At 41.0% G+C, this 27418-nt stretch overlaps 1 protein-coding gene across 4 annotated transcripts in view; it reads left to right on the plus strand.

The window, feature by feature from the left end:
- Positions 1-27418, plus strand: part of sh2b3 (SH2B adaptor protein 3) — a 69978-nt gene that overhangs the window by 11306 nt on the left and 31254 nt on the right. For 3 of the 4 annotated variants that reach the window (XM_088617667.1, XM_088617665.1, XM_088617666.1), the window contains exon 2: positions 7172-8053. In XM_088617667.1, the coding sequence (XP_088473793.1) occupies positions 7199-8053 (855 nt within the window). In that variant the 5' untranslated portion in view covers positions 7172-7198. Of the gene's footprint in view, positions 1-455; positions 595-7171; positions 8054-27418 lie in introns of all 4 variants that reach the window. The other variant, XM_088617668.1, reaches the window with a different exon arrangement.

A 27418-nucleotide genomic window follows, 5' to 3' on the forward strand; every position in this document is an offset into this window, starting at 1 on the left:
CTGTGTTTCAGATTTCACTGTTTTCCAGACACCCACTTTCAGATTTTATGTGTGGGTCTGCTATGTGTGTTGAAATAGCCAGGACACTTCGCCAGTAGTTGGAACCTCGGGTGAAGATCTGTCGTTGTAATGTTACGGTCCTGTCTGACATCCCAGTTGCAAGTGCATGTAACCAGACCTGACTGCACAGGGCTGGTGTTGGGCCTGGGGCTTGCACTGTCAGAAGCATGTGTAAGTCAGCGGTGCCTTCAATAAGCTCGCCTTCATCAGCCAGTCACTTCTTCCTCTGCCCTGCTCTTCTGACACCTTTTCTCTGGTTTTGGATCTTCGTTATCAGAACGCCTGTTTGTGTCAAGGGCTCATGAGTCATCTTGTCTGGTTGCCTGTGACTTTTAGCTGCAGTTTTCTGGAAAGGTGTTGTGAATGCAAGCAATTTTAAGGACCTTTTTTTACAGATCCTTCCATGTGTGTGGTGATTAGTGCTTACACTCTAAACACTGCTGCTCTGCCTCACTCGATGACTGGGCCACTGCAGTTTTGCGCAGGGCTGGTTCTTCTCTCTGAGAGCTGCCTGGACTTGAGATTTAAGTGCAGGTGAGTTTTGTGCTGATCTGCTTCAACCCTCTAATTCTTGGCATGTTATATTTGATGGCTTAACTCGAAAAAAACTTTTTTGCTGTGGCAAACGAGACGATAGACCTCTTATTTGCACACATTTCAACTAGAATTCTCAAGTGTTTCTCTGTGTAAAATGATCAGACTCTTCCCCCAGGGAAGGGATCCCTTTTCATCTTCCTCTTCTTATGGCTTCATGTTCTGTTATGATGTCGTGCTTCACTATACTGGAGACCTTTTCTGTTTAACATTATGGTCATCTGAAATCGCAGATCTGGAATACTGGTAATGTTTGACTAGGATGTAGATGGATAATAGACATGGACAGAGTGGGGCTGACAGCCCAATTAGTTTGTTTTTAATATTATTATCACAATACAAAAGCAATACTGACTGATGGGACAGGCAGCTTCCTCAATACTAATTCCCTGTTTTGTTTTGGATGCGTTTAATTCGAGTGTGTGTTTTTCAGCCTGATTTTCTGTCTGCCTTTTCTTATGCTATACTGCTTTAGTTCTTCTACAGTTGACTTCAATTAACATTTTTTGGCGTGATAGATGATTTAGTGTTATACCGAGCAATAAGAATTAGTAATTTATAAAAATAGCATAAGATTCTTTGAGAGGCTGTCTCTGTTGCTCGGGCTGTGACAAGAGATCACATACTGGGCTGTTAAGATTCTTCTCCAGATCCCCGTAGGATTCATAGCTGATTGTGGCTGGTGTGGAAATTGCGAATGTTTGTGTGGGTTGTCTCTAGGTGCTCCGGTTTCCTCCCACAGTCCAAAGACATATAGTTGAAAACATAAAATTTCATCTTTTGGTAAAATTACGTTACTCACTAGTAAGGCCTCATTTAGAATATGGGGTACAAGTTTGGTCACAATGTTATAGAAAATACATAGTCTGGCCACTCTGGAATCTGTCCAGAGAAGATCGCCCAGATTCACTCTTGGACTTAAGGGAATGTTCTACTCTTACAGGCTGGAGGAACTGAATATTGTTAGACAAGGCTTAAAAGTCTATCTGGAGACCTGATAGGGACATGATACAACTATCCAAAATCCACAAAGACACTGCCAATCCCTGTCAGTGGACCCAGAGGACTTCTTCAGAATCGGCAGTGAAACACGAGCCACAGGGCACAAGTGGAAACTATGTGAAAGGGCTTTTAAAATTGAGAACAGAAGGCACGTCGTTTGCCCACAGGGCGGTGGGATTATGGAACGAGCTGCACAGCTATGTTGTTGAGGCTGATATCCTGCCGTTTCTTGAAAGAGGCCAAGCTAAGATCCTTGGATGAATTAACTACTCACTGCCAGAACAGGCTAGATGGGCCAACTGGCTTCCTCTCATTTGTAATCTTTATGCTCTTAGACTTAAACTTTACTTTAATGTAATGCCAGTCCACAAAAAAAAGAGGGAAAGAACAGAACCAGGAAACTGCACACTAATCAGTCTTACTTATGTTACTGATAAAGTCATGGAAATGATAGAGCTAAAGAAGAAAACTTAGAAAGCGGTCATTTTAAGTATTGTTTACTTTTGATTAGAAGGGGCAGCATAGTGGCGCAGTGGTCAGCATTCCTGCCTCGCAGCGCTGGGGCCCTGGGTTCGATTCCACGTAGGTGCTATCTGTGTGGAGTTTGTATATTCTCCCTGTGTTTGCATGGGTTTCTTCCTGCTGTTTCGGTTTCCTAAAACATAGTGGTAGATAAATCCGCTCTGGAGTGTGTGAGAGAGTGTGTGTATGTTGCTTGTTGCTCCCGCTACCCCGTGACCCTGAACTGGAAGAAGTGATCAGAACATGGATGGACAGAAAGGAAAAGTCTTGTCTAACTTTCTAGAATACTTTGAACAAGCATTAAGGACATTAGATAACATGATAGCATCTGACATGATATATTTAGAATTTCTAGGAAGCATTTGATAAGGTCTCTCACAGAAGATTGACTCTCAGATTTAAAAGCCATGGGAATCCACAGTAATGTATGAAGATGGATCGAGCACGGCCACTCGAACAGGAAACTGTTATCTTGGGGGGTCTAACTTTTGTAAATGGGTGGAAGTGAGCCGAGGGGTGCCGCAGGGATCCGTTTCAGGCCTGTTGCCCTTCCTGATCTAGATCATCAATCTAGGTTCCGTTTACAATAGGAAACTAGTCAACTTTGCTGATGATGTAGAAATAAGAGTGACAAACACAGAGGCGGTGGCAAGAGAGTTAAAAAACAAACTTACACCATCAGGCCAATACGTGGCAATTGAAATTCAACACTGATAAGCAATTAACACCTGTAGTACGAACGTACACGATGCATATCGCATGGGTGCTTTGAAAAATGCAGAATTTTACAGACCAAAGAGATCTGGGTGTTTCTATAGATTTTTCTATGTCTTCATCAAGACCATGTGGGGAAGCAATAATGATTGTAGCTGAATTGGTTATATACAGTAGCATAAGTCCTGGGATGCTGTGATTCAGATCTACAGTGTACTGGTAAGATCTCGTCTAGAGTACGGTATCGCAGAAAATAGGTTATATCCTTAAGAGACAAGAGAAGACTAACAAAAATTAGCCCTGATCTCAAGGGATTGTTCTGTATACGGATTGAAGGAATTAAATGTTTTCAGTCTAGAACAGAAAAGATTTGATCCAGGTACAGAAGATACATGGGCATTTGGATACGGTCTACCTCGAGGACAGTTTAGAATAGATCGAAAAGAGAACACTCGATACCAGCTGGTGTAATTCAGTTAGGACGGAGGATAGGAAACACTTCTTTACTTAGAGTGTTTAAAATCTGGAACAACCTTCCTATCCAAGTGGTTTAGGTCCAAACTCTGGACACCTCTTTAAGAAACAGCCGAGTGAAATTTTAGACTGACTGGTGTACTCAAGAACAGAATGACCAAGATGGGCCAAATGCCCCCCTCTCTTTCAGAGAGCTTTCTTTTGTTCTTTATTAATCTATAAATCTTAGAAAAAAAGTTGTAGAAGAAATGATGAGAATAAACTGTGTGTTTGCTTCTCCGAAGGGGTAAACTGTACTTTTTTCACTATAGAACTGGCTTTATTGAAGCAGCTATTCTAACATACTGCTCATTAACAGGTCAGAAATGTGAAACCATGTTCTCTAGGATTTACATACACTTTCATCACTGCTCTGTTCACCTTGCACTTGATGAACTGAGGTTATTAGCTTGATACAATTGGGCTACATTGGGCTAGATACAGGGAACAAGTTCTGTTTGCTGTGGGATTCTGCCATCTGAGGAAATTGGGCACCAGCATCACATACCTTTTTCTTCTATAATATGAATCACCCACAGGAAATGAAAGTAAATGCCCACTTACTGCCAAAGTTTCCAGCACAGGCTTGCATGCTCATGTATCTCAGCCTTTGAAAGTGGCATTTTTCTATGCTGTTTGATGTAATCCTTCAAGATAAAGCTGTCTAATGAATAAAGTCTGATAAATGTGGGTTGCTTGATTCATAAGTCGTCTACCAGTGGTATTTTGTGTAATGAACCCTGGAAACTCAATTGTCAGCAGGATTGCAGTCCTGACTTTGAAAACCTTGTGCATTGGTCAGTAACAGTGGGTTCTGTTCCTTAGTAGCAGTATAAGAATATAAACTGTGACATTTTTACATTTGGTACTTGTGATGGAACAAACACCCTAAACACAGACTGTGAAACCTGATAGTGTGTAATCCTGCAATTCTTGGATCATTAATAAGCAAGATGTCTGAAAGGTCTCATTAATTCAGCTTGTCTAAAGTGCTTCAGCAAATCTTGTCTTCACAAATTTGAGGATTACAAGTAAAATTTTCATAACACAATGATTATTGTTTGATTGCAATGTGAGTCTAGATCAAACTTTTTGCAAATGGCACTGGATATTAAGAATATTAGTAGGAAATTTTTTGAATTACTATTTTCTTTGTGCATGTATGATTTATTTTTGTTATTGTCTAATTAGACAAAAATTAGAGAGTGGGGAAAAAAAAAAGAAGTCCTCCAAAGTTGAGGGGGTGGAGGTGGGTTAAAAAAAACTTTTTGCAAATATGATTATCCTTTCTTAATAGTAAAATTTCTTTAATAGACTCCAGAAACATGTACAGGTAGTCTCTATTTTAAGATGTTCTTATGGTATCCAAAAGGAAATTGTGTTGAACACAGGCCACTGTTCATTTTGAATCTTGTTTGGGTCAACCTACTAAAGTCTGAGCAGGTACCAAAGAGCAGCTTTTGGCATCTCTTGCTGTACCTAGTCTAGATACCAGATTTTGATAAATAATTCACCCACAAACACGGGTGTACCAGGCGTATTCCAGAACTCTTCAACAGTTTGTATGAAGTACCTTGTGTTTAACTCCCGATTAGTTGTGGGTGTTTGTGTGATGTGTTTGTTCTGAACGAGTGGAGGTTTTAATGAAAGTTCAGGTCTCCTTCACCTCTGCGACTCCAACTCGTAATTCTCCACGCTAGTTCTTTCAGGAAGTGGAAATGACTATAAATAGCACAGGCATCGTCTTGCCCTTGCTGCTGTTCATCTTGCTGCGTCCCTGAGCAGCTCCCCCTTGCTTAACTGCTCTCTCTGGGTGATGTCCTTGCTCTGCAGCTACGTTTCTTACACATGGCTCCTCGGTAAACATTCCCTAATGCATTGCCTTATTGGGATTGCATTAACGAGGTAGTGTCTTTATTGTATTCAGTGTCTTTAGTTTTTAATTCTTCTTCTCAGGTTTGACATGGGCATGATCACCAGTGTCTCATGCTCACTCTTGCTGAGTAGTGTCATTTTCTAGGCTTCTGCTACCAGCTTCTTGGCTGTGTGGTCTACATTTGTTGGCTGACTGTAATGTACTGGATTGATGCTACGGATGTTGGGTCAGTGTTTTATTTTTTTTTTAACTTGAAAGATTCCGTAATAGGACTTGCGCAATCTATCTGTTTATCCATTGAGAAAAGTTCAAGGTTGGTTTTGCTCAGTTTCTCATTATTAATAACCACGGTGGCCTTGTCTTGCTTTTGCTCATTCACGTCATGAACCGAGAAATCTTTCTGTTTATATAGCCTGCTGTAGTCTGATAGTGTCTGAGTCACTCCACACATCACTTTCAGCCTTGTTTTTGTTAAGAGTGCAGGATCATCTGAGGATTCACTACCAGTTTTCAATTGTTGAACACAGCAGACCATGACCATTTAAAGAGAAATGTGCCTATATAAATAGGTATGTCTGTCATAGCTATTTATACACTGCATTCATGGCAAAATTATTAGCATCTATAGTAGCTGTTGGTACTCGTCCATGCAAAAATCAACAAATCAAGTCCTAAAACAATTCATATTAATTTAGAACTGAAATGTACAATATGCAGTCCTACCTCTCATTGAAATTGATGAAAAATAAGTATCATGGGCTGGTTTTGCTTTCCAAATTGCACATTTTAAAGACTTGTTGAGTAAAGAAACTGTAATAAACCTAGAATCGGTAACCTGCATTAGAAGCAAATTCAGCAAGATCCAGATATGTTAATGTTCAACAGCACTTGACGTATAATAAATATAATGATATATTTTTTTAGGTTTATTCCAGCTGATGAATTTCAAAGTACTTTTCATCCACCTTGTGCGTAACAGCCTTTTTGAAGCCAGGTGTTTTTTGCAGTCTCATCAACTGCAATGCACTGTAAATGGAGTGAAAAGTTAATCTTGGCACCGACACAGAATCACACCAACTCCTCCCCTGTCTTTCCAGATATTCATAGTAAAGAATGTAAATAACTGTACCATGCCGTCAGGCTGCTCAGAGTCTGACGGGCTGCTCCAGGGTGGAGCGGGCCTTCCCTGGACCGAGGTCCATCTCCTGGCTCGGCAGCAGCCCGCCCTGTGACTGCCACGTGCAGTAAACTCAATCTGGGAGCCAAGAAGAGTGTGAAGTACCAAAACCCCAAATATCTGTAATACAGTTTCATATCATGATGCACCTTATTGACCAATGCCCCGAGTAAATCGAATTCTTTAGATTTAGTAGAACATTTTGTTTGAAGAGTGGGTGTTTTTTTTTCCCCAGGTTTGTCAAACACTGAAAGAAAGTATCCAAACAGCACTTATTTCTTTGCTGAGCGATGCTGAGCCCAGTTTGTTTTACCTGCCGCAGAGTAAATATTGGCACCTGATCTTCGGAGGGTTGCGGTGTGGATCACGATGGCAAGGCGCATCAGAACATTTGGGTATTTTTGTCCTTGCTGTCTTCCATGAAAGCTTCCTTACCCCCCTCCCCCACCCCCAAAAAGAAACCATGACTTATACCTACAGCTATTGTACAGTGTCCACAGAGGGAAGAGGGCATAGTCTCCATGCACGAGACTCTTCAGTCTTGGCTTTGTAAACTGTGTAGAGCTGAAGTGCTTGTGAGCTGTTGAAATGAGGAGCATGAATGTGCCGCTTCCAGCTGACAGCCTGTTCTTGCAGTGTATTTCCAGCTCTGGGCAAGTGCCGGTCAAGTCCTGATTGCTTCTCATTTATCTCTTCTTATCGCCCTGCTCCAGTGTTTCTCAGCGGTGCTGGTTACTGCAATGAATGGCAACACTATCCAACAAGGGACGACTTCTCCTTCCGTCGCGCAGCCCAGGGGCTGGAAGGAGTTCTGTGAGCTGCACGCCATCGCCACGGCCAAGGAGCTCGCCCAGCAGTACCGGCGGTTCGCCAGCGAGCGCGGGCAGCACGATGTCGTGGCGGCCGACAGCTTCTCCAGGCAGTTCGCGGAACTCTTTCAGCAGTATTTCCGCCACGAGGTCGGCGGGGAGGCCCCGGCCATGACGGGGCGCTACCGGATCGCCTCCTTCTCGGGGGCGCAGGACTACCGCGAGGCGCGGAGGCACCCGGCCGAGGGCCCGCAGGCCTTCCTGGCGGTCCTGGCCCCCAAAGTGGAGCCCCTGGTGGCGCCCCGGGAGCAGGAGAGGGGCGTGCGGAGGGCCCCCGCTGACACTAACTGCCCCGCGCGCGCGCTGCCCCGGAGCCGCAGCTCCGAGGAGCTCTCCGCCGGCGCCCCGCCCGCGCCCGCCCCGGCCGGCCCCGGCGTCACGCACTTCTCCATGAGCCAGATCCGGCACAGCGTCCGGGGCCTGTTCAAGAAGAGCGGCTCGGGGGACGCGAGAGACAGGGGCGACGCGGGACCCCCCGAGGACACGGCCGCCTCCGTGCCTTCTGGCCAGCACTGGCTAGGCCGGCTGGCCAGCAGGTTTCGGCAGCAGCGCGCCTCGAGGAGGGGCAAGCCGCGGGAGAGCTGCAAGGAGGGCCATCTCAAATACCTTATGGTGGACGACACTAGCTTGGACACTCTGCCCAACTGGCAACGCTGCAAGTTGATGGTACGGAAAACTGAAGGGACTGGCGAGGAATACCTGCTCGAGCTTTTTGATCCACCAAAGGTAAGAAAGCTCTTATTTATTTATTTTCTATGTTTACACTATGAATTTCAGCTGGGGACAAAAGATTTTCTAGGGTTATTATTGATTTATTTTGCCTGAATTACTTACTATTTGTTACTATTTCTCAATTAGTTGATAACCTGACCTGTTTTACACAGACTAGGGCTTGGGATCTCAGTCACATCTGTTTTTTTTTAGTGGAGCTCCCAGGTGTTTAAGTTTTGACTTAATACCCTAAGTTAAGAACTCTTGCAGGTCCCAAATAACTTATGGATTATGAATGAAAGTGACTTGAAATCTCCTAATAGAGCAGAAAACTACTAATATGCACAGTTATTGACTGATCTGGGGGGCTCAGTTGTGTCAAAGAGAGCTTGAAGGCTCTGAAGAGGGTAAAGAGGATGAGGTGTGGGTTTCTGCTTCTGATCCTGTAGATCCTGTAGAAAGGGTCTAAATTAAAATTTTCATTCCACTCGATCACTGAATTAATTGGTACTAACTTTGGTGCCCATATTTCTAAGTTTGCTTCCATAACCGTAGTTCCTAACTGGGCTGTGACTCACAGGACCTTGCATGAATAGCACTGTCAGTCACCCAAATAAGGGTTTAGTGTCTTTGCTCTTCTTTGGCATGTTCACTTTGTGTTGGACCCTTTTTAAAAGCTCATTCCTATGAAGGCCATAAGTTGTATTTTTATATTTTGTAATTAATGGTTAACTAATGTATCAATTAAGGAACTATAATTGAGACCAAATCGCATTCAGATCTTATATTAAGAGACTCCATTCTCACAGGTTTTCACACTTTTATTGGTTCAGCCGCTACCTTGAAACCGGTAGTGTGAGATTTTACTGCAGAAGTGTGGTGGTGTATTGCGGTACATTTGGCTTCTGCGCTCACTGCTTTCATGCGCACCGCTGGCTGTTGCACAAGGCAGTATCTTCCGACGCCGTAATCAACTTTCAACCGATGTGTCAGGTTATGGCGGAATTTCTTAAGAGGAATGTCAACATGGCAAACACAGCGCACAAGACAACAGGCCCAGGATTTCCCTGGATGGGCTCCAGGCTGTGCCTGCTGTAGCAGGGTGCTGTCGGCCGCCTCTGTCTGGCACTGCTGTCAGGGCTGTGCTGGGTCGGTGGAGGCAGTGGCATCACTTTATTCAGATTGTCGGGAGGAGTGACCAGGCAATGGATTACCATGCAAGGCACTTTCATGTCACGTAGCCACATGGAAATCGCTCTTAAGTAAACAGTTTGACGATGAAGTACCCAGGAACAGTGGGTACGTGTGAGGAACTCGGGTGAATCGTTTTCCTCCATTTCTTCTCAGTCGTCATCTGTAAATTCAGGCTTGCGGATGCACTGACAAATACTAATTCCAAACCCAGTCCATGACTGAATACTGCAAGCCGGGCCAAAGTCTAACAGCTTTCTTTCTGTTTTAAGTGTTAGTCACCAGCTAATGTCGCGGTCACAGCCTGAATCGCACTGACAACTACCGTTTCAGTCTCTTTGGGCTCCCCTTGTTAGGGTGGGAGTGAAACTCGGATGGTTTGAGAAATCAAGAACCTAAATGAGGACATAACTGGAAAAAAAAAATTGCCAATTCTTGTGTTTAAAAAGGGAAAGTCATCTTAGGTTATTATGAGAAGGATTTGTGGCTATGGAACATATTGGCTTTAATTTCAATTCTTTGGGTTTGATGGAGGCTTAGTGAGCAGCCAACTGCCATGTAGGATCAAGAGTGTTTTTACAGAAGTGTATGGGTGGCCTGTCTTTTAACATTAATGACCCTTAACAGTCCTGATTCATGAAAGATTGCAATGAGGAGCTTTTGTCTGTTCTAATGACCCTGTGCAAGTTAGCCGTTTCTCTGTAAAACAGGGGTCATATGGTTTCCATCAGAGGATGGTATTCTGCTTTCTCTGTGAACAGATTATTCCACTGCTGAGATCAACACGAATACAGATTTGTGGGTTATGAGTACAGCTGTTCTCATCAGAGGCGGGGAAGCTAGATGCCCTTAATTAACTGCATCAGATCAGTTTGTTGTAGGAGGCATGAGCTCTGCAGGAGCTAAAGCATGGAGCATTAGAACTGGATTTAATTTTGGCTTCATTAATTATAGGTAGAATAAGTCCTCATTTTATTGTCAAACGGTGATTGTTTATAGCATCGCACAAGTATTTTCTCACCACTGAGATTTAAGCACTTGAATGGGCCCAATTTTAATTAAAATACTGTATGTGGCAGTGCACTTTCTCAGCTCATGTGGAGTGGCGAGGCAGTGCAACTCCAGTGCTCATCCGGGCTCTGCAACACAGGAATCTTGGCAACACAAGGATATTCTCTCTGGAACTGAAGCAGAAAATGTCCTTAAAAGGAAGAGTGTTAGAGCACACAGCACGCTGTGTGCTGCCTGTACTGTTGGGGGGCGATCTGTGTTTGTTAAACACTCTTCTCTTGTTTAGAGATTACCTGTTTGTGTTTCTGTTAGGTCAGTCTGGACATCCCTATAAAAGAGGGATGTTTATCAATTTGTAAATATATGAAAGACTATATGCACTTCTAGTGCTGGGTCAACTGTGAAATACCTAAATTGGAAATTTTGTTAAATTGTGCTCATTTAAACAAGGTAATACAGGCCATTTTATGTGACGTTCTTATACTTTGAGGAACTTCTTTTGTTTTGACACCTTGTTTCAGTTTAAAGATCCTAAGAAATCATACACTATTCTCATTTGATTTGAACATTCTTTTGTGGACTCCCAGTTAACCATCTGGTCCCTAAGAGTTAAACATCACATTTTGAAAGACATTCCTCAGGTGTGCTGTGTACTTACTGTAAGTGCCTGCCTGGGGTTTCACTGTGTTTCTGTCTGGGTTGAACTGGCAAAATGTAAAGGAATGAAATTTGTTTTAAAACCCTCCTAAAACCATGATTGAATATCACCAGTTTTCCTCTGGAGCTGTTCTGAATTAATGAGCAACTGTCTTTTCTTAAACCGACCTCTTTAAAATGCCACACTGCCTGTTAAAGGCAAGTTTGGATCTGACCAACCTGGCCTCTCCACGCACTGTTGATATAGAGATCAAACATTGTCTTGAAATATTATTTTTTAAAGACGATTTAAGGTATTTCAGGGAAAAGGGTGGTGCCATCTACCTTGGTTGTGTTCAAGCTTTTACAGTGCAGCATGTTGATCTTGTTTTTATGAGCAGTTGCCTATAGATTAAAGACAGGGTGTAGTTAGTGTTTTAAGATCTTTGTTTCACTTTTCACCTTGTCGGGGATAGAGCAACGGATATGATGCTATATAATAGTCCCATGTAGAATTCATAATTACACTGTCTGAAAGCCTCTCTTCAAATGTGGATAATACCATTGCAAAATAATTGTCATTTAGTTTGACAGATATAAAATATTGTTAGTATCCCAATTAATATACTAACAGTCAAATCTACATTGTATATATAAAGTAGACTAAACATACTTTGCAGAATATTTGAAGAGATGTTACTGCTTAAATAGATTTCGGACTTGCAAAGTTTTTCAAACAGTTTTATTTGTAGCTCTGGCAACACGGGGAGATTATTAAATCTTCTGAGTGTGCCCAGAAATGTTGGGTTTTTTTGTGCAAATTTGAGTACTTGTCATATTACAATGTGGAAATTGTATTGAAAAACACAGCCTGTTGTAAAGTACAACTATTATTCTAAAAGTATTTTTCTTAAGGTATTTTAAATTATTTAGTATAAAGGGAAATCTCATCTCTTAAATCTGAAATATTGGACTTCCTCACTGTAACAGTGAAAAATTAATACTACATAGGTTTAAAATCAGTGGTTAGGGTCAGGGGCTAGGATTAGGGTTAGGGGGTTGATCAGTTGCTCATGATGTGTTTTTGTGTTTCATATGCTTTAGTGATACAGTATACTGTATTTACTGTATGATGCTTGAAATAAAGAGGTTATATATTTATGATAACTAAGACAGGAATTATTGTCATTGACTGTGTTGATTGCAGTTGTTAAAAGCATAAGTCAAAGATCAAGTAAACGTGTGTAGTATATTTTTCTCCTTTAATAGTGTTTCTTGTGCTGAAAAATGTCCTCGTCGGTAACAGACACCCCATCTCCCCTATTTGTCTATTTAAAAGGGGGTTTACTGTAGCAAGACCTATTGAAAGGCTCCTACAAGCAGACATTATTTGTGCCATCTGTGCTTTTGGTGAAACCACAGCTTCTGTGATGTGATGGAGGCTTTGTGTCATCCATGTCTCAATGAGTTATAGACAGCTCTCCACCCGGGAAATAATAATTGCTTACGCTTGTATGGCGCTTTTCTGGACACTCCACTCAAAGCTCAGTACAGGTCGTGGGGATCGTGTGTACCCCCCACCTGGATGATGCAACGGCCATTCAGTTTGAAACTGTGGAGGGGGGAAAAAGTGAAACTGATCCACCGGGAGGTTGGCTGGGAGCAGTTGGTCCCTTGTCTACCTTCAGCTATTGATCTGTGAGGCCTTGACCCTGAACGTCCAGAGCTCACCTCTGTCCAGTGCAGTGTCGCTGTATCTTGACTGATTATTAGTCGACGATCCTAAAGCTGGAGAGCAGGGTTTGCTAGCTGTTGTCGCCTGACCAGGGAAGCGAACAACTAGGTCATCTAGGTTTATAACCCAGGCCGACGGCAACTGGTGTTGCATGCTCACGGCCTGTCCAGTGTGGGAGGAGCATATTTACTCTCCCCAGGTACAACAGGTGCATTGACTTACAGCACCATCGTTACAGAGTGCGCGTGGGGATTCGGAATGGTTGGATTTTTACGTCCGGCTTCTCCGGGACTCTTGCTCTTCAGAGCTGCAGCCCCCGGCGGGTCAGACTGATAGAGAGAGCGTGCCCTGGCCGACTCGCCCCAGGCCCACGAGCGCCGTGGAGCCCCGTCTGCTGTGCACTGTGACTCATACAACAGCAGTCGGCTTGTTCCATTGTTATGAAAACACATTGGAACCGTGTCTGGAAGTGCAAGAACATCTTATGTCATGCAAGCTCACGTGCTGGCCATTGTTCAGTAGAAGAACCAGTGTGATGAGTGGTGCCTGCAGGGCTGCATCAAGCAGTGATTCATTGGCTTTGGCCTTGGAAGAAAACAATGGAGGGGGGGAGGTTAGATTGCACTGCTTTTGCAAGAGGATGAGTAATTGTAATTGTTGATGTAAAGAGGCTGTGTTTCAGTCTGTGAAGCTAAAGCCACAGTTGTCCCGTGTTGCCCATTGAAGTCTACAACATGGCTTTGCTACACTTAAGCATCCCAGTCAGGGTGAACCCAGTCTGTTGTTATTAAATACTTTGACTGCTGTTTGTTTTTGAGGTCGGCAAAGTAGATAAACTCACTGTTAATTGAGTAAACTCATGTTAATTGTTATATGTTTCCTAACATTTTATGTATATATTGTGTATATTATGAAAGACCATGCAAACTGACTTTTAATCCAACATCAAGTATTTCGTGAATTCAAGTTACCAAAGACAATTGACGCAATCTGAGTTAAGCCCATGTCTTATCCATATCTGTTTGTAAATTGGTGAAAAGGTATGAGAAGTATATTTTGTGTGTTTCACAGACCTCAGCAGTTTATATGTACAGTATATATAGTTGTATACTTCTGTAGGGCATCTGTAGACATTTTGGTCTTATTGTTGTGTTGGTTTTGCAGCTGTAGGTAAATGGAAAGCAGTTTGGATGGAAGGATTGATTTTCTTTAAAGTTTCACGAATGGATGACCTTGCATTTCAGTAATTTGTTTATATGAAAAATAAATTATTTTTTTTCTAGATTGTGCAGTTTAGGCTTTGCTTCAACATGCTGTATCCATGAGCCTGCTGTTAAAATTGGCAGCTTTTGACTTAATTTGTTTTATCATTCAACCTGTGCAGTTCAGCTCAAAGTTTGCACACCCTTTTAAATGGGGTGACTTGCACAATTTTGCTCTTATCGTTAAGCTACTGAGTTGTGTAACTTGAATTTAATACTCACACACACTTTTTTTCTTACCCTGCCATTCACATTTTGCGTGCCTAGTCATCTGCTGTTCTTTCCTAGTTGGTGTTTTTGTTGCTTGTAACCTTCGTATGAAGTGATTATTATGTTATTGTACTTCCACGTATGGTTTGAAATGAGAGAATTAGGTTTTAATGTGGTCTGTATGCCTCCCCCTGTCTGGCAGTCTTCACAGGCTTATTTATGCACAGTCAGTCCTCTTTCTAGAGGCTCAGCAGCTGTGAAGATGCACTATGTACAAGCAGGCCTATTTATTTGCGGTGTATCTATTTTTTGTTCTTTTGTGTCAGATGTTCAGAAGAAATCTGTTGCTAAACGATGCCTTGAAACTGTAATAGGACCAGCAACAGGGTGAGTTTGCAGAAAGAGGAAGCTTGGAGGTTCACTGATAACTTCTGCATGAGAAACTTCATCTTAGGGAAGTCCTAACCTTAAAGACAGCGTGTGGGAACCAGATAAATGTGAGGCTTTTTTCGGCTTTGCTGTCAGATTTCAAAGACAAGTATCATTTTCTTAAAGCTACTTTAATTCAAGAGCTGTGCCATATTTAGCACGTCCAGGAGCAGCGCTGAAGAGAGCTGCCTCAGTTATCTCTTACTCCTCAGATTCTAAAGTGTAAATACCTCCCCTTACCGACTGCATCGTAAATGAGATCTCCTCCTGTTGGCTCTGTGACTCATCAGACTGGTTTCCATCTCAGGTGCCTTTTCGTGGTCTTTTACTGTGTGTGTTTTGACTGGACACGTAGTAAAGTGATTTTACACCTGTCTTCTCTATTGGATTATGTCCCATGTTCAAAACGGACAGCCAGCAGACGAATGTGTTCAGCTAAATCATTCCTAGCTGAGAGCTGGACTGAACCTAAAGCCAGAGGACAGCGCAGCTCTTCGGAGCCAGATGTCTCACAGCCCTGCTGCGCGTGTTTAGCTGCGCAATAAGAATCTCTGGTTTTGTTGGTAGCTGCTGTTGTACACTTGGCAGTGTGTAAACCACTTTCAAAGCCTTAGCTTGTGTGTGCTGCAATGTTTTTGCTATTGTTGTGTAGGTATTTTGTGTGTTTTGTGCCATGCAAGAGGTTCCCAACATTGCAGCACTAAGCTGTTTGTGAAAATATTTAGCAATCAAGACCTTTGTAACTTGGACATGTTTTTGAGGCAAGTAACTCACTGCCAGTGATGTGCCGCCGTGTGTGGTATCGCAAGTCATTCTGAGAATGGGGCTGGAATAGTCATGTGGCACAGAAGCACATGGCCAGCCACCTTTTGAGTGTGGTAACAAGTTTATCAGATTCTGTCTTGTGATTTCGTTTTCTTAGAGGTGGCACAGTGGTTCAGGGGTTAGCATGGCTGCTGTGCAGCTCTGGGGTCCTGGGTTCAATTCCAGATGCGGGGTGCTGTCCGTGTGGAGTTATATGCTCTTCCCATGTTTGCATGGGTTTCCTCCCGCAGTCCAGAGACCTACTGGTGGGTTAATTGGCTTCTGGGAAAATGGGCCCTGGGGTGAGTGTGTGGCTGAGTGTGTGTGCCTGGTGATGGGCTGGTGTCAAAATGGCACTTTGGCAGGGCACGTCACTATGCTGCCATGTTTTTGCCAGCTTTTTGGGGCAAAAAAAGGCTTCCCTGGCCTTTTCCATTAAACGTATAGAAGAAACGCATTCATCTCAGTGGAGAATGACTTTAGACCCTATCCCATTTTGGAAAACTGGCGAGGTCTTGTGACTCAAGACGTCGTTGATGTGCAGTGCTAAGGGTATATCTGCAAAAACCAAAATCATGATGATCCAGAAGCTTTTCTCAGGTTCCCTCTGTTCAGTGAATTTCTGGATTAAATGGAAGCACAGCAAGCTGTGCTGGAATTAAATTGTTCTGTGGTGTGAAAACTGTACCAGCAGGAGAGTTGGATGTTCCAGCCTCTGATGATAAACAGCTGCAAAGGAACAGGTAAGAGGTTCATTCCCTGCTGAAAAAAAGAAGAAAGAGAACACAACGTTTCGGCTGTGGAGCCTTCTTCAGGTGTCAACAGCTGTGTAATGCTACTATGTCTAAGGTGTAAATAAGAGGCAGAGATATCTATATATTCTGATGAAACTAACTCCTCCCCTTGCTTTATCTGGATGGATGGATTGTATGACAGACATTTGAACATTTTTTTTCTCCCTAAAGCGCATGACTGTGCTACTAGGGGAGACTGGGAAATTTAAGATTTTTTTAAAGCCTGAATTCTGTGTATAGAAGGTTTAATACATTTGATAAAATATTTTAAAAAGTGTTCAAGTTCAAGTGTTTACCCTAAGCACAGAAAACGTTGAGAAGCAGTGTGAGGGAAGTTAAGAAGATTTACACTTGAAATGAACATGATTCTACTAAAAATACATTAACAACAATTATTTGCTATACTGTATACTGTAAATGGGACTTAGGTCATTTTGTTTTCAATTTACTGAATTAAATGGCCTTGAACAAAAACTAGTAGGCTTGGTAGCTGTCTGGCTGTGGGGTCAGAGTATCTCCTATATTTAGTTCATGGTGCAAGAAAGAGATGCCACCATTCACAGGCTTCACAGCATCTGCACACAGAGAACTCTGTGTGGAGGCTGTGCTACTTTTATTGAATCATTTGTGCATCTTCAGTGCAGTTTAAAGAACCACCTACTGTTGAGTGTTCACTGATGTTGCATGTATTGTATATAATATCTCCGCTCAAGTAGAATGAGTGTTCACTGATGTTGCATGTATTGTATATAATATCTCCGCTCAAGTAGAACAGGAATTTAGAGAATGGATTGTTAAGAGGTTGAAATAATTAATTGACTTTGACTTGCTACTAGGCAACAGGGTGTGGCAAGTGGGAAGTTTCCCCTTGACAGCTAGTTCTGTGCTAGACATAGTGAAATAAAACCAGAACAATGTACATACTTTGTGTGTGAAAGAACAACACAGGAGAGGTTTATTTTATGCTTTGTTTCAATGTAGTAAGATGCATTTACAAAAATACATCCATATTTCTGGATTTGGCATTAGGTTTGGACCCAGCAATAACGGTAACTGATTAAATGTAATGTAAATAAAATAATCATCATTAATTAAATTATTATTGATAATAAATGGTTATTGTTAATGTTCAATATGTTAAACTAGTTTGCTGTAAATTATTGTTGACTAGTTAAGAGATCTATGTCAGTGTCTCTGTTAAGTGCTTGGCATGCACTTAATTTGTCTTTGTCTCCTTAAAATTCAAAAACAGCATTAGAAATTGTTGCCTCGCACATCACTTTTAATTTGAACATCACCCATGTCCAGGTGCCAGAATTTTTTGTCGGTGCTTTCAGCCATTAATAATCAAAACGCAGATCTGTAATTGTATACCACTGAATGGCTGAGCTTTTGTTGGAGTTTTTCCCTTTAGATACCTAGTGTTTTTTTTTCTAGATTTTAATCATAACATGAACGTACGTCTATATAGAGCTATTCCTTTGTCAGCTCCAGATGTAGCTTTTAGGCCTGAATCTGATGTTTTGGGTAGGTCACCTTTCATCTCTGTGAGGGAAGTACTTGTACCCTTATCATTCTTTCTTGTACGCTGCAGCCTCTGACATTATTTCATTTTTATGGTTTGATTGTAGTCAAATGACCACTACTGTCTCATATACAATAATTATTTAAAACTGAACCTGTAGTAACCTTTTTCAGACTATTTAGGGTATTACGTCATATTCAGTACACAGTGGTCTCCCTTATGCTTATAGTGTAGCACGCAAGTGTTGTCTTGCTGTTGAGGTGTTACTTTGTTGTTACATGGACTGATAATTGTAGGCCTGTGTTTTTAAAAACTGCTAGTAGTAAAATAAATTCCTGGGTGAAACGTTAGTGTGCCTTTTTTATTGAATGTTTGGTCTTTCTTTTTTGTAGATTTTTTTTTTCTAATACAATAGCATACCAGTAAACAGTACCTGTAAACAAACGCCTTTTGTACTTTCTTGCATCTTTTTACATGAGATCAGTGCCTCTCCTCCACCATGGACTCACTGCATGTCATGACTTAAAGTACTGAATGAAGCAGTCACTATTAGTGAATTGTAAACATTTTAAACTACTTTATATCTAGTGTACTTCTTGAATGTACTTAAACCATGAAATGAATAGGAATACCTGATTTGTGCATTGTGATCGTGTTTACAATACAAAATAACAGGCCATGTTTGCAATTTTCTTTTTAGAATATTCATACAGATCTGTAATTTTTACATACAGTGGCCCCAAAAGAAATCAATTTCCAGACATATTGAAGCAACACCTATTTATAAGCTTCCCAAGGAGGTTATAATTTCAGTCTGTAGTTTTTAAGATGTTCATTGTTTTTTTTTCCCCCCAACCTGCCACCTGTTTTTTATGCAGTACTAGAATGTTGTTTACAGAGCAAACTTAACATCTCACTGAATAATAGTGTAATACTTCACTTCACAGTAGGGATCGGGGTTTGATCTTGGTGCCAAGCCGGCAGAGTTTGAATTGACTATAAGGTCAAGGAAGGTAATGGAGACGGCATGGAAGTGGTTATTTTTCTTGTTTTGGCGTTTAGAAGTGTTTGCTCTATATTCCATAGAGTCCACAGATGTGGCAGAGAATAGGCTAGTACAGCTCCAGTTGAGTTGTTTCCTGGGTATGAAGTCCAACTTTGGCAGACAGTGGAAATAATTATAATTCCGCTGCTTTGAATTCTTGCTCGTCTTGAAACACTTCAATAAACCACAAAATCCTGCTCTTGAAAATGGGCTCTTGAGCTAGGCCATGTTACAGAAGAAAGGGGTGGAAGATTTCTTGTAAGGGCTTTGGAGGCACATTTGTCGCCACATGAACAATCTTTTTGTGTGCTCTTCAAGTATGCACAGAGGTGTATCAGCCCAACCAAGTAGTGAATGACTCTGGTGCGGCTCAAAAATAAAATATTTTCTGTTATTATTGCAAAGGTTCTACAACCCGGAAAAAAAAAGCAATTTACACAATTGGGAAAATGTCATCTGCTGCTTTGGTGCTGCATCCTTTTTCTTTGAACCAAAGTATTATTCGCTGAGTGAAAGTTAGAAGTGAAATATTGAATTGACTCTGCAGTTTCACTTTCTGGAGATAGTGTGCAAATTTGAATCGCTGCATCTTTTCAATTTCTAATTTAGAAAGCGGTCTTATATGACTTAAGTATTATTAAATTATTGCCAGTGTCACCAAAGTTACCTTTATAAAAGTAGTCCATTGTGTTTGCTTAGTACTTTTGTTAAGGATTGCATAATAAATTAATAATTAAGGGGAAATTGCTGTTATGAGGTAATGTATTACTTTACATACTGTACTTTTAGTAACTATAGAAACACTACTGTGATCATTGTATCCGATATGTTTTAAATTACTTTCCCTCAACATCTAGTCTTTCAAAAAGTAAACCCTTACAGAATAACCTTGTTATTGTAATGGATTATTTTTCAAAAGGCCAACGTGTGTGTACCTGTAGAGTTGAAAATAGAATAAGTTTTTGCAAAGGGTTTTGTACACCATTTCCTGAGTAGGCAAAGGTAAACCTCAAAGTAATATTTACTGTATGATTAGTGTGACACATGGCTGTTACCCGTAGTAACAAAAACTTTTCAGGCATTATGAAAACAGAAATTAAAAGATCGGTTTATTAAATTCAAACAGTTAAATTGATCTGAAATTAAACTCCTTTTGCCGAGGGTGGTTACAGTTTGCTTTATGAATATTGTGTGAATGAATCTTTTCTTTGTGCTGTAGCCATGAGCTACCCCAGTGCAGTCCAGACTGTAGTGTGTGTAGCTATACCAGGTGGACTTGTCAGCCTGTCTGCCCATCTTTTCAAAACTTAACCATTCTATTACAAAACCATAATGGAGAGACTGAAAGGTTGTTGTTTTTTTTTAAAAGGGGATGAAACTGTGATCTGGTCATTTCTGAACAATTTTTTTCAAATGATGAGACAAAAATCTAAAATACCCCCTCTGTGAGAGATAATGGAAAATTTTGCAAGAGTCAGCATGCTTCTTCAAAGCGAGCGAAGAGCACGGAGGACTTGAAGAGCCGCCCACACGATGTTATTGCAGTTTTCTGACGGGATTCACCAGAGAACAGTTAGAAATGCACAAATGTAACATACAGTCGCACAATCACGTTGTAACCCTGTTCTTTAAATTCTTGCATTGCCACCAGTTAGTGAGTGTACACTATAAAACCTGTTGTCAGTGCCTGCAGTGCTTTGTTTATTGAAAAGAATATCTGTGTTATTATGAAGTAAAAATAACAGTCTTCACTTTTTTTTAAAACTGAGTAGAAAAGCAGGAAGTGTGTTTTCTAGCTATTTCTTCTAAAGCCGATTTTTATTTGTATTAAACTTTTTTGTAGTTATTGTAGGGATCTGAAAACTTTAGTGTACAGTATATTGATTTCCTGGACTAACAAAAAATGTACCATATTTCAATATTAATTTGTATAGTGCTGCTGTGAATTAAATGTGATTTTACCACTTTTTTTTACCACTGCAAAAGAGATGAAGTTATGGTTTTTTGTGTGTATTGTATGAGCTTAACGTGTGTATCAAAGATCTTCATAGCAGTGTCATGCAGGCACTTGGCAGAACTTGGCTGGCTTTGTGGTGTCAAAGCCAACAGCTGAAGTAATGCCTTCTTCTGGTTAGAGAGTGCTGGGCGTTCACTGTAACACATCGCAAGACCTTTTCAGTGCTAGCTGGACTATGAGATCAGTAAACGCAGAGCTGGCAGGCAGCTCTTTTTTAGGTACTATGAGGGCAGTGGCAATTTGATGTGCTGTAGCTGCTGCTGTATATAATCTGCATCAAAAAGCCTTAACCACAGAGCTCATGTACCTGACCTTGTTTAGCAGTTTGGAAAGCCCCTGCTTTGTGAATGCTGCTGTAGTGCTGCCTTTTTTTTTTTCCTGAGGCAGCAAATGAAGACTGACGGGACTATAATGACCAGATCTCCCAAAACACATGCAGAATAGATACTCACAACATTCTGAATCACAGCTGTCTTGTTTAATTCGATAGTAAAGTCAGATAGATCACCTTTTTTACAGCTAGATGAACTTGACACTCTGCTGCATTTATAAACTGAATAACGAGCTACGAACTGCTTCCTGATAGTCCTGTCGCACAAGACATTGAGAACGAGGTTCATCTGAGTAGTCCCTAAAACTGAATATGGACCTTAAATAGCGATGCCTTTTCCTGTTGTTGTTTGATAGTATTTGAGTATTTGTTATTTGGTCTGGTCTGCATATTTTGATTGATCTCTGCTTAAATATTTAGACCAAAACCACTTCTTTTGGCTCTTGTTTAAATCTACTTTGAGGAAGTTACATTTGAAGATAAAATTACATTTTACTACAGTGTTTGCAACTTATGTTTTCTGAGCTCTTCTTATGTTTCCCTGAGGTTAAGCTGACCCTATAGGTTTGACTGTAATTGTTTTTCTTTCAGTATTTAAATTTTATAAGTATAGTATGACAAATTTATAATAACTAGTGGTGTGAAGTTTTTCTAAAATTGTTTCAAGAGTTTCTTCTTGGTTTTTAAAATTTCAGTCATAAAAAAAGGATCCTTAATTACCTGAGATCAGCTGTACCATAATGTGAGGTATAAATAAAATAGAGCAAAGTGAGGAGACATCTGCTGCAAAAAATATAATAAGCTTTTGCAGGAGCTGGCTGCAGTATGTTCTTTGTAACATATTGGAATAATACAAGAATACTTCCCAATTTACAGGGATCTGTAAACAGGATGCATACTTGACTTGTTTCAATAGTATATCACAGCACTAGCGTTGCCAGTCCAAACATATCCTGTTTCCTGAGCCATATCTCGCATAACACTTTTTTTTGCGTTGGCGATTTTAAAAGTTTGAGCTTTTGACTGCATTTGAGCATTATCCGATTAGTTATAAAAATTGGAATGACGCAGCCAAATGAAATGTAACTCTCACACTTTCAGGATTGCGTGGTTGGCTTGAGAGGTCCTTTAGACTTTCTGGTAAGACAGCAGTCACTGGCCAGAGCAACCCCCTGATCTCTATCCTCTGTTAAGAACAGGTAGCAGTGTGCGGGCCAGTCTTGCACCCCGTTGCCCCACACAGCAGTCTCAGCTGAGGATGATCCTGGTATGTGGTCAAGGGTTCGGGCTGCAAGCATTTCACAACCTTGTGGTGAACCAGCCAGCATCCTGGTTTCACTGTTCTTGCTGCATCCCAAATGCCAAACATTGAAGTCAGTGGACATCCCTAATGTGTTGGCATCAGTCCTATACATTGCTGAGTTTGTTCTCAGCTATGAGTTACTCCCCCCGTTGAAAAGAAATGCAAACTTTGTGGAGGTTGTGTAAGTGGAGAGCACAGTTGGAGCATCACCCATGTTTTATTTTTAACCTGGCCAGCACTTCAGTCAGCATGTCCATCTGGCTGCCTTAAAAAAAAGTTCATTCAGAATGAATTTCTTTGAATGTTAATTTTGATTCACTTAAAATTAGATCACAGGATGTTTCGTAAAAACTCAAGCAGGTCAGCTTTCATATTCACCTTTGGTATTGATTTAACCAGAAATGAATTTTGATGTTGCCCGTGATCACTCTGGCTCACTTCAGTGCTGTTTTCACAGAAGGTCATTCTGTCACTCCATTTGTAACCTTGGGTCTGGAAAAAAAAACGTGGTGCGTGCGTTTCATTGTGGTCCATAAGCTCTTGCAGAAGCACAAATAAATAAAGGCTGTATCTGCGCATGAAACTAAACCAGGTATTAAATTAAATAGGCACAGGAAGTAACACTTTTTTACCAGCACAGTTTGCTTTTGAATGTTCTTTGAAACCACTGATGCTTTCAAGAGCGTACTGAACGTCAGGTCAACTGACGTGGTTATTTTGTGTTCAGTACTTTCACTAGGGATAGGGTGAATTACCTGTTGCTTCTTTCAACTCGAGATTTTCACTTACGGGTCCTTTGAAGGGAGTTTGGCCGTCGTCTGATGTGACAGAAAAGCACAGGGCTTCATTCTAGAGGTGTTTTGTAGGTAGGGGCTGTCGGGCAAAAAGCTTGATTTGACATTCGCAAACCACAACTCAGGTCCGATAAGAAAGAAAAAAGACAGCATTACCACATATCTAGTGTGGCTTTAGACAGCAATCTTTCTTATTTTGGTAGCTGTTGCTGGGAAGGAGAGAACTGACATGTGATTGGTTTGTTTGTGACGTTTAAAAAAAAAAAACGCAGGTTTGACTGGTAAATAGAGCTAGTATGTATTTTTGCCGAGAGATAATCAGGTATGGCACTTACAGAGAGACACAAAAGAAAAATGCAGCTCCTAAATCTAATAGGTTTAATCAAGTATTGATTACAAATATACAAATATGCACATATATGAATCGTGACAAGTAACACGCAGTTAAAATGACAACTTTATAAGGCAGTGTTGGGTATGACCTCACTGATCACCAACACATTGATGCTGCATTGATGCTCCGACCTGTGCAGCCTATGGATAGGCTGCTGTCAGGTAATCAGATGTTCTGCCTCTTTTCCTGTGTAGCTGCAGCCAGCTGCCGAAATTGGTGGCTTGCGGTTGGTGGCAATGGCAGGGTTGGTCCCACAGGTGTTCTGTTTGACTTGTGTCAAGAGAAAAATCTGACCACAGCAAGAGCCCTGCATTATTTTAGTAATGTTGCACCATTGCAATCCCTCCATTGTGTAATGTGATAGACTGTGTCAAAGAATGGATATCTGTAGACTTCATCATTGTATCACTGAGCAGCAAGGTTGCTCTTAAATCTGCACCCTAGATGTTATTGTGATAAGGAATATTTCACTCTTCCACCTCCACAACAGTTGACTTCATTGGTGTAACAGTCTGCTGAACACTCACCATGCCGTCTCCACGTACAGTCTTCAGTCATGAGCAATGCATCATTCATTCGTGAAGAAAATCATTTCACCCCTCCCTGAATGGTGAATTAAATGGTGATTTAATCATTGTATCACTGTCGGTGCAATCTGTGAGCAATGTGTCCCATGTAGTTTACAGAGCCTGTGAGAGAAGGATCTCATCTCAGGTGCCCCCAGGACAGGGCAGCTCACTGGCTGGGCCCAGCAGTCAGACCCCTGGCGGATTCAGTCCAAAACAGTGCCTGATCGCAGAGATGACTGCAGCCCATGACGGCAAACTGGGATTAAAGAGCAGTGCAACCAAGTTCAGCCTTTTACAAGCATGTGGACTCTTCTGAAAGCCAAGTCCAGGGACTGCATGTTTCAAAGTTGCTTTCTTTTTTATATTAGTTTGCAGTTACTAGTGTAAAACTTTAAACTTACTGTTTTACTGCTTCATATTGGAGTTTAAAACCTGTTAAAACTAGTGTCAGATCATAGTGCTGTGCAATATCTGCTCACTGATAGTTGACTAAGACCAACCTATTGAGCAATTTTACAGGTGGGATGAAGAGCAGTGGGTGTTGATACCGTTTAACTAAATCTGTTTGAAGCATCCACAAGCTGTTCACAGAATTACCCAAGGATCCTCATAAATGTGGAGATTGTGGAAGAAGGTTCTGCTGATTTAGGTGTTAAGCACGGCCACAGGTCAGACCATTTGAATCAACCCAAGGGCAGGCAGTAATGCAACACACTGAAGCAATTGTGTTTAAAAACACGGCCAGATGCATCAATCCCATATGGGTTTCAGATGGGTTTTAATAGAAGAAAAAGGGAAGAAAATGTTACAGAAGACGTTTGGGAATTTTTCAGGCTACATATGTTTTGTATTAAAAGAGTAATCTCGGTTTTTATACTGGGTAAAACACATCTTGTAATGTCTCCAGATTTAGACCATGCCTTTAAACCCTTCACAGCAAGACCTAGTGAGTTTATTCTCATCTGTAGTTTTCTTTGTTGCTTTGATTGTGATTCAGTGAATGCAAATCTGATTTTTGTTTTTTGGGTTATGGTGCTCGCTAATTTCAATTTAAGGTGTAAAAGCTGAAGGAGTGAGAAGTCTTTTTACATACAACACCAATGCAAGATTTTATAGCCTTCAATCTGGCTTGTGTTTTTATTTTTTGATTCCCTTAAGCACTGTAAAGAAACAGATAATAAGCCCCTAAAAAGCACATCCAAAGTGTGCATTTAAGTGTAATGTGGAGGAGAAACTGTTTCTGGGCTGAACAGATGGGTTCCTGTGCTTTTTAAATAGGATAAATCTCTGTACTTTGGAATTGGTTAGACATGCAGGCTGAATGTTGTTTTTTCATCCTGTTTTTATCGGTATGTTTTAAACTCTTTCAGTCATTTGTTTAAAACCATATGAAAACTCCAAATATAAGACATTTTCCTCTTTTTTCAGGTGGAATGGTTAAATAATTAAGATGATGGGAGTAAAGATTTATTAATGAATACAGCTTGTGTATGAGTGGGGAATTTTTGAGACATATATCATATCAGAATTCCTTAGTAACATCTGGAAAAGGCAGTAGGAGTGAACCTTTCCGAACCTCTTGCAGAAGATAATTGAGTAACAACTGCAGTTGTCCAGTTATTCCAAGGTGCACGACACTCAGTGTGCCTCAACTTCATTTTTCTCCAAATCAAGTAGGGCTGGAGAACCACACCAGGCAGACCAGGCAGGCTGTGGACTGGTTTTAGTCAGAGGTCTGTGGGAATCGACTCCTGTACCCCTGTGTTACTACTGCAATGCTGTGCCAAGCGAGGCATCTGGGCTCCAGTTTCTTATTCCCAGGGGGTTGGGCTGGGCCAGTGTGACAAGGGTTCCCCAGGTCCCTTTAAAGCTCCAGCACCCGAAGAGCTGGTAGCGGTCAAGGTAATACCGCGCTGCTTGAGGTAATTAGGAGCTGACTTGGAAAGAAAAGAACACACTGGCCCACCAGGGAAGGGGTTGGACCACCCTGGCTTGGCTCTTTTAATTGCGAAGAAAGAACTAAAGCATTCCTAGTCTTTTTGGGAATAAAGAGACTGTGAGGAAAAAAAAAACAATTTCTACTCTGTGATGGTTTTTTTGCCATGTGCCCAGTCAGCAGAGTAATCTGGATATTATGTGGATGAGTTCCACACATCAACATGTATTTCATGATTGATTCTTACATTACAACAAATAGGTATGTACTCTCTCATCCAGCATCCTTGAAAGCTTTGTGATTTAATCTTAAGTGTTTTTCATTATTATAAAACTGGTGTATTTTTGGTATACTGTAGTTGCATTAAGCAGTGATTTCTTTTACAATAATTCTGTTGATGAAGGGGTGTGACTTGCATACATGTATCTGATACGTTGTGGAATTCTGTTCCAGAAGGAATCGTTTTAAACTGAACAATAGTTAATAGCATGATAACTTTCTCTGACAAGCTTAGAGTTATTTTTATGTACTGTACTACATTTCTTGTATCCTGGTGAGATCCACAGAAAGTTTGCAATAGCAGTTTCTGTTATTGCAGATCTGTTTACATCCCTGTAAAACAGTTGCCTTGTTTAGCTGAAACTGTAGTTTATATTATTTACATTTTGTGAATATTCATACTTAATAACACTGAGGCAAAGGTCACTTTAATAACTACTTATAGAGCACCCTAAACTGTTTAGAAAAACTGATGAGATCCTTTTAAGGTTTTCACATTTTATGTGAACGAAGTGGTGAACAGTTCAGTGTACAGAAATACACTACTGTTTAAAGGATCTTATGTCTGTGACTGCAAAACACTGGCCTCCTGCCCAAGGTCTCCGCATTACTCTGACCAGCTTTCTGAACTGAATTCTGATGGTTTTTCATTCTCAATGGGGAAACGAGACCATGTGATATTTCCAAGTGATAATCTCTAACTCTCTAAAAGCCTGAATTGTTAAAGTGTAGATTTATGTTACTAAATTCTGTTTTAATTTCTCCTCTTGATGGGACCATGCAAAGAAATGTAAACAGTGCTTTGGGTGGACTCAGTGGTACATGGAACAGGAGCTTGGCAGAATTGTAAATATATGATTAAAAGCATGAGGTTTCATCTACGTGTCTCTGCTGAGAAGAAAAGATGCAAGCTGAAGCATAACATCAGAGCCTCCTATCCTTAAAAAGCACACTTAAACCTGCCTTTCCAGACTTGTATTGCCAGCTGTAAAGTGGCACTCACTTACAGCTAGTCTCCTCAAGGAATGTATTTTGGTAATTATCACATCATTAGAGAACAAATCAGTTCATTAGTGTCAGGCCGACTTGCTTTTCACAGATGTATATATAAATCT

This window comes from Lepisosteus platostomus, chromosome 24 (assembly GCF_059453375.1).
Source record: "Lepisosteus platostomus isolate fLepPlt1 chromosome 24, fLepPlt1.hap1, whole genome shotgun sequence".
NCBI classification, from domain to species: Eukaryota; Metazoa; Chordata; class Actinopteri; order Semionotiformes; family Lepisosteidae; genus Lepisosteus; species Lepisosteus platostomus.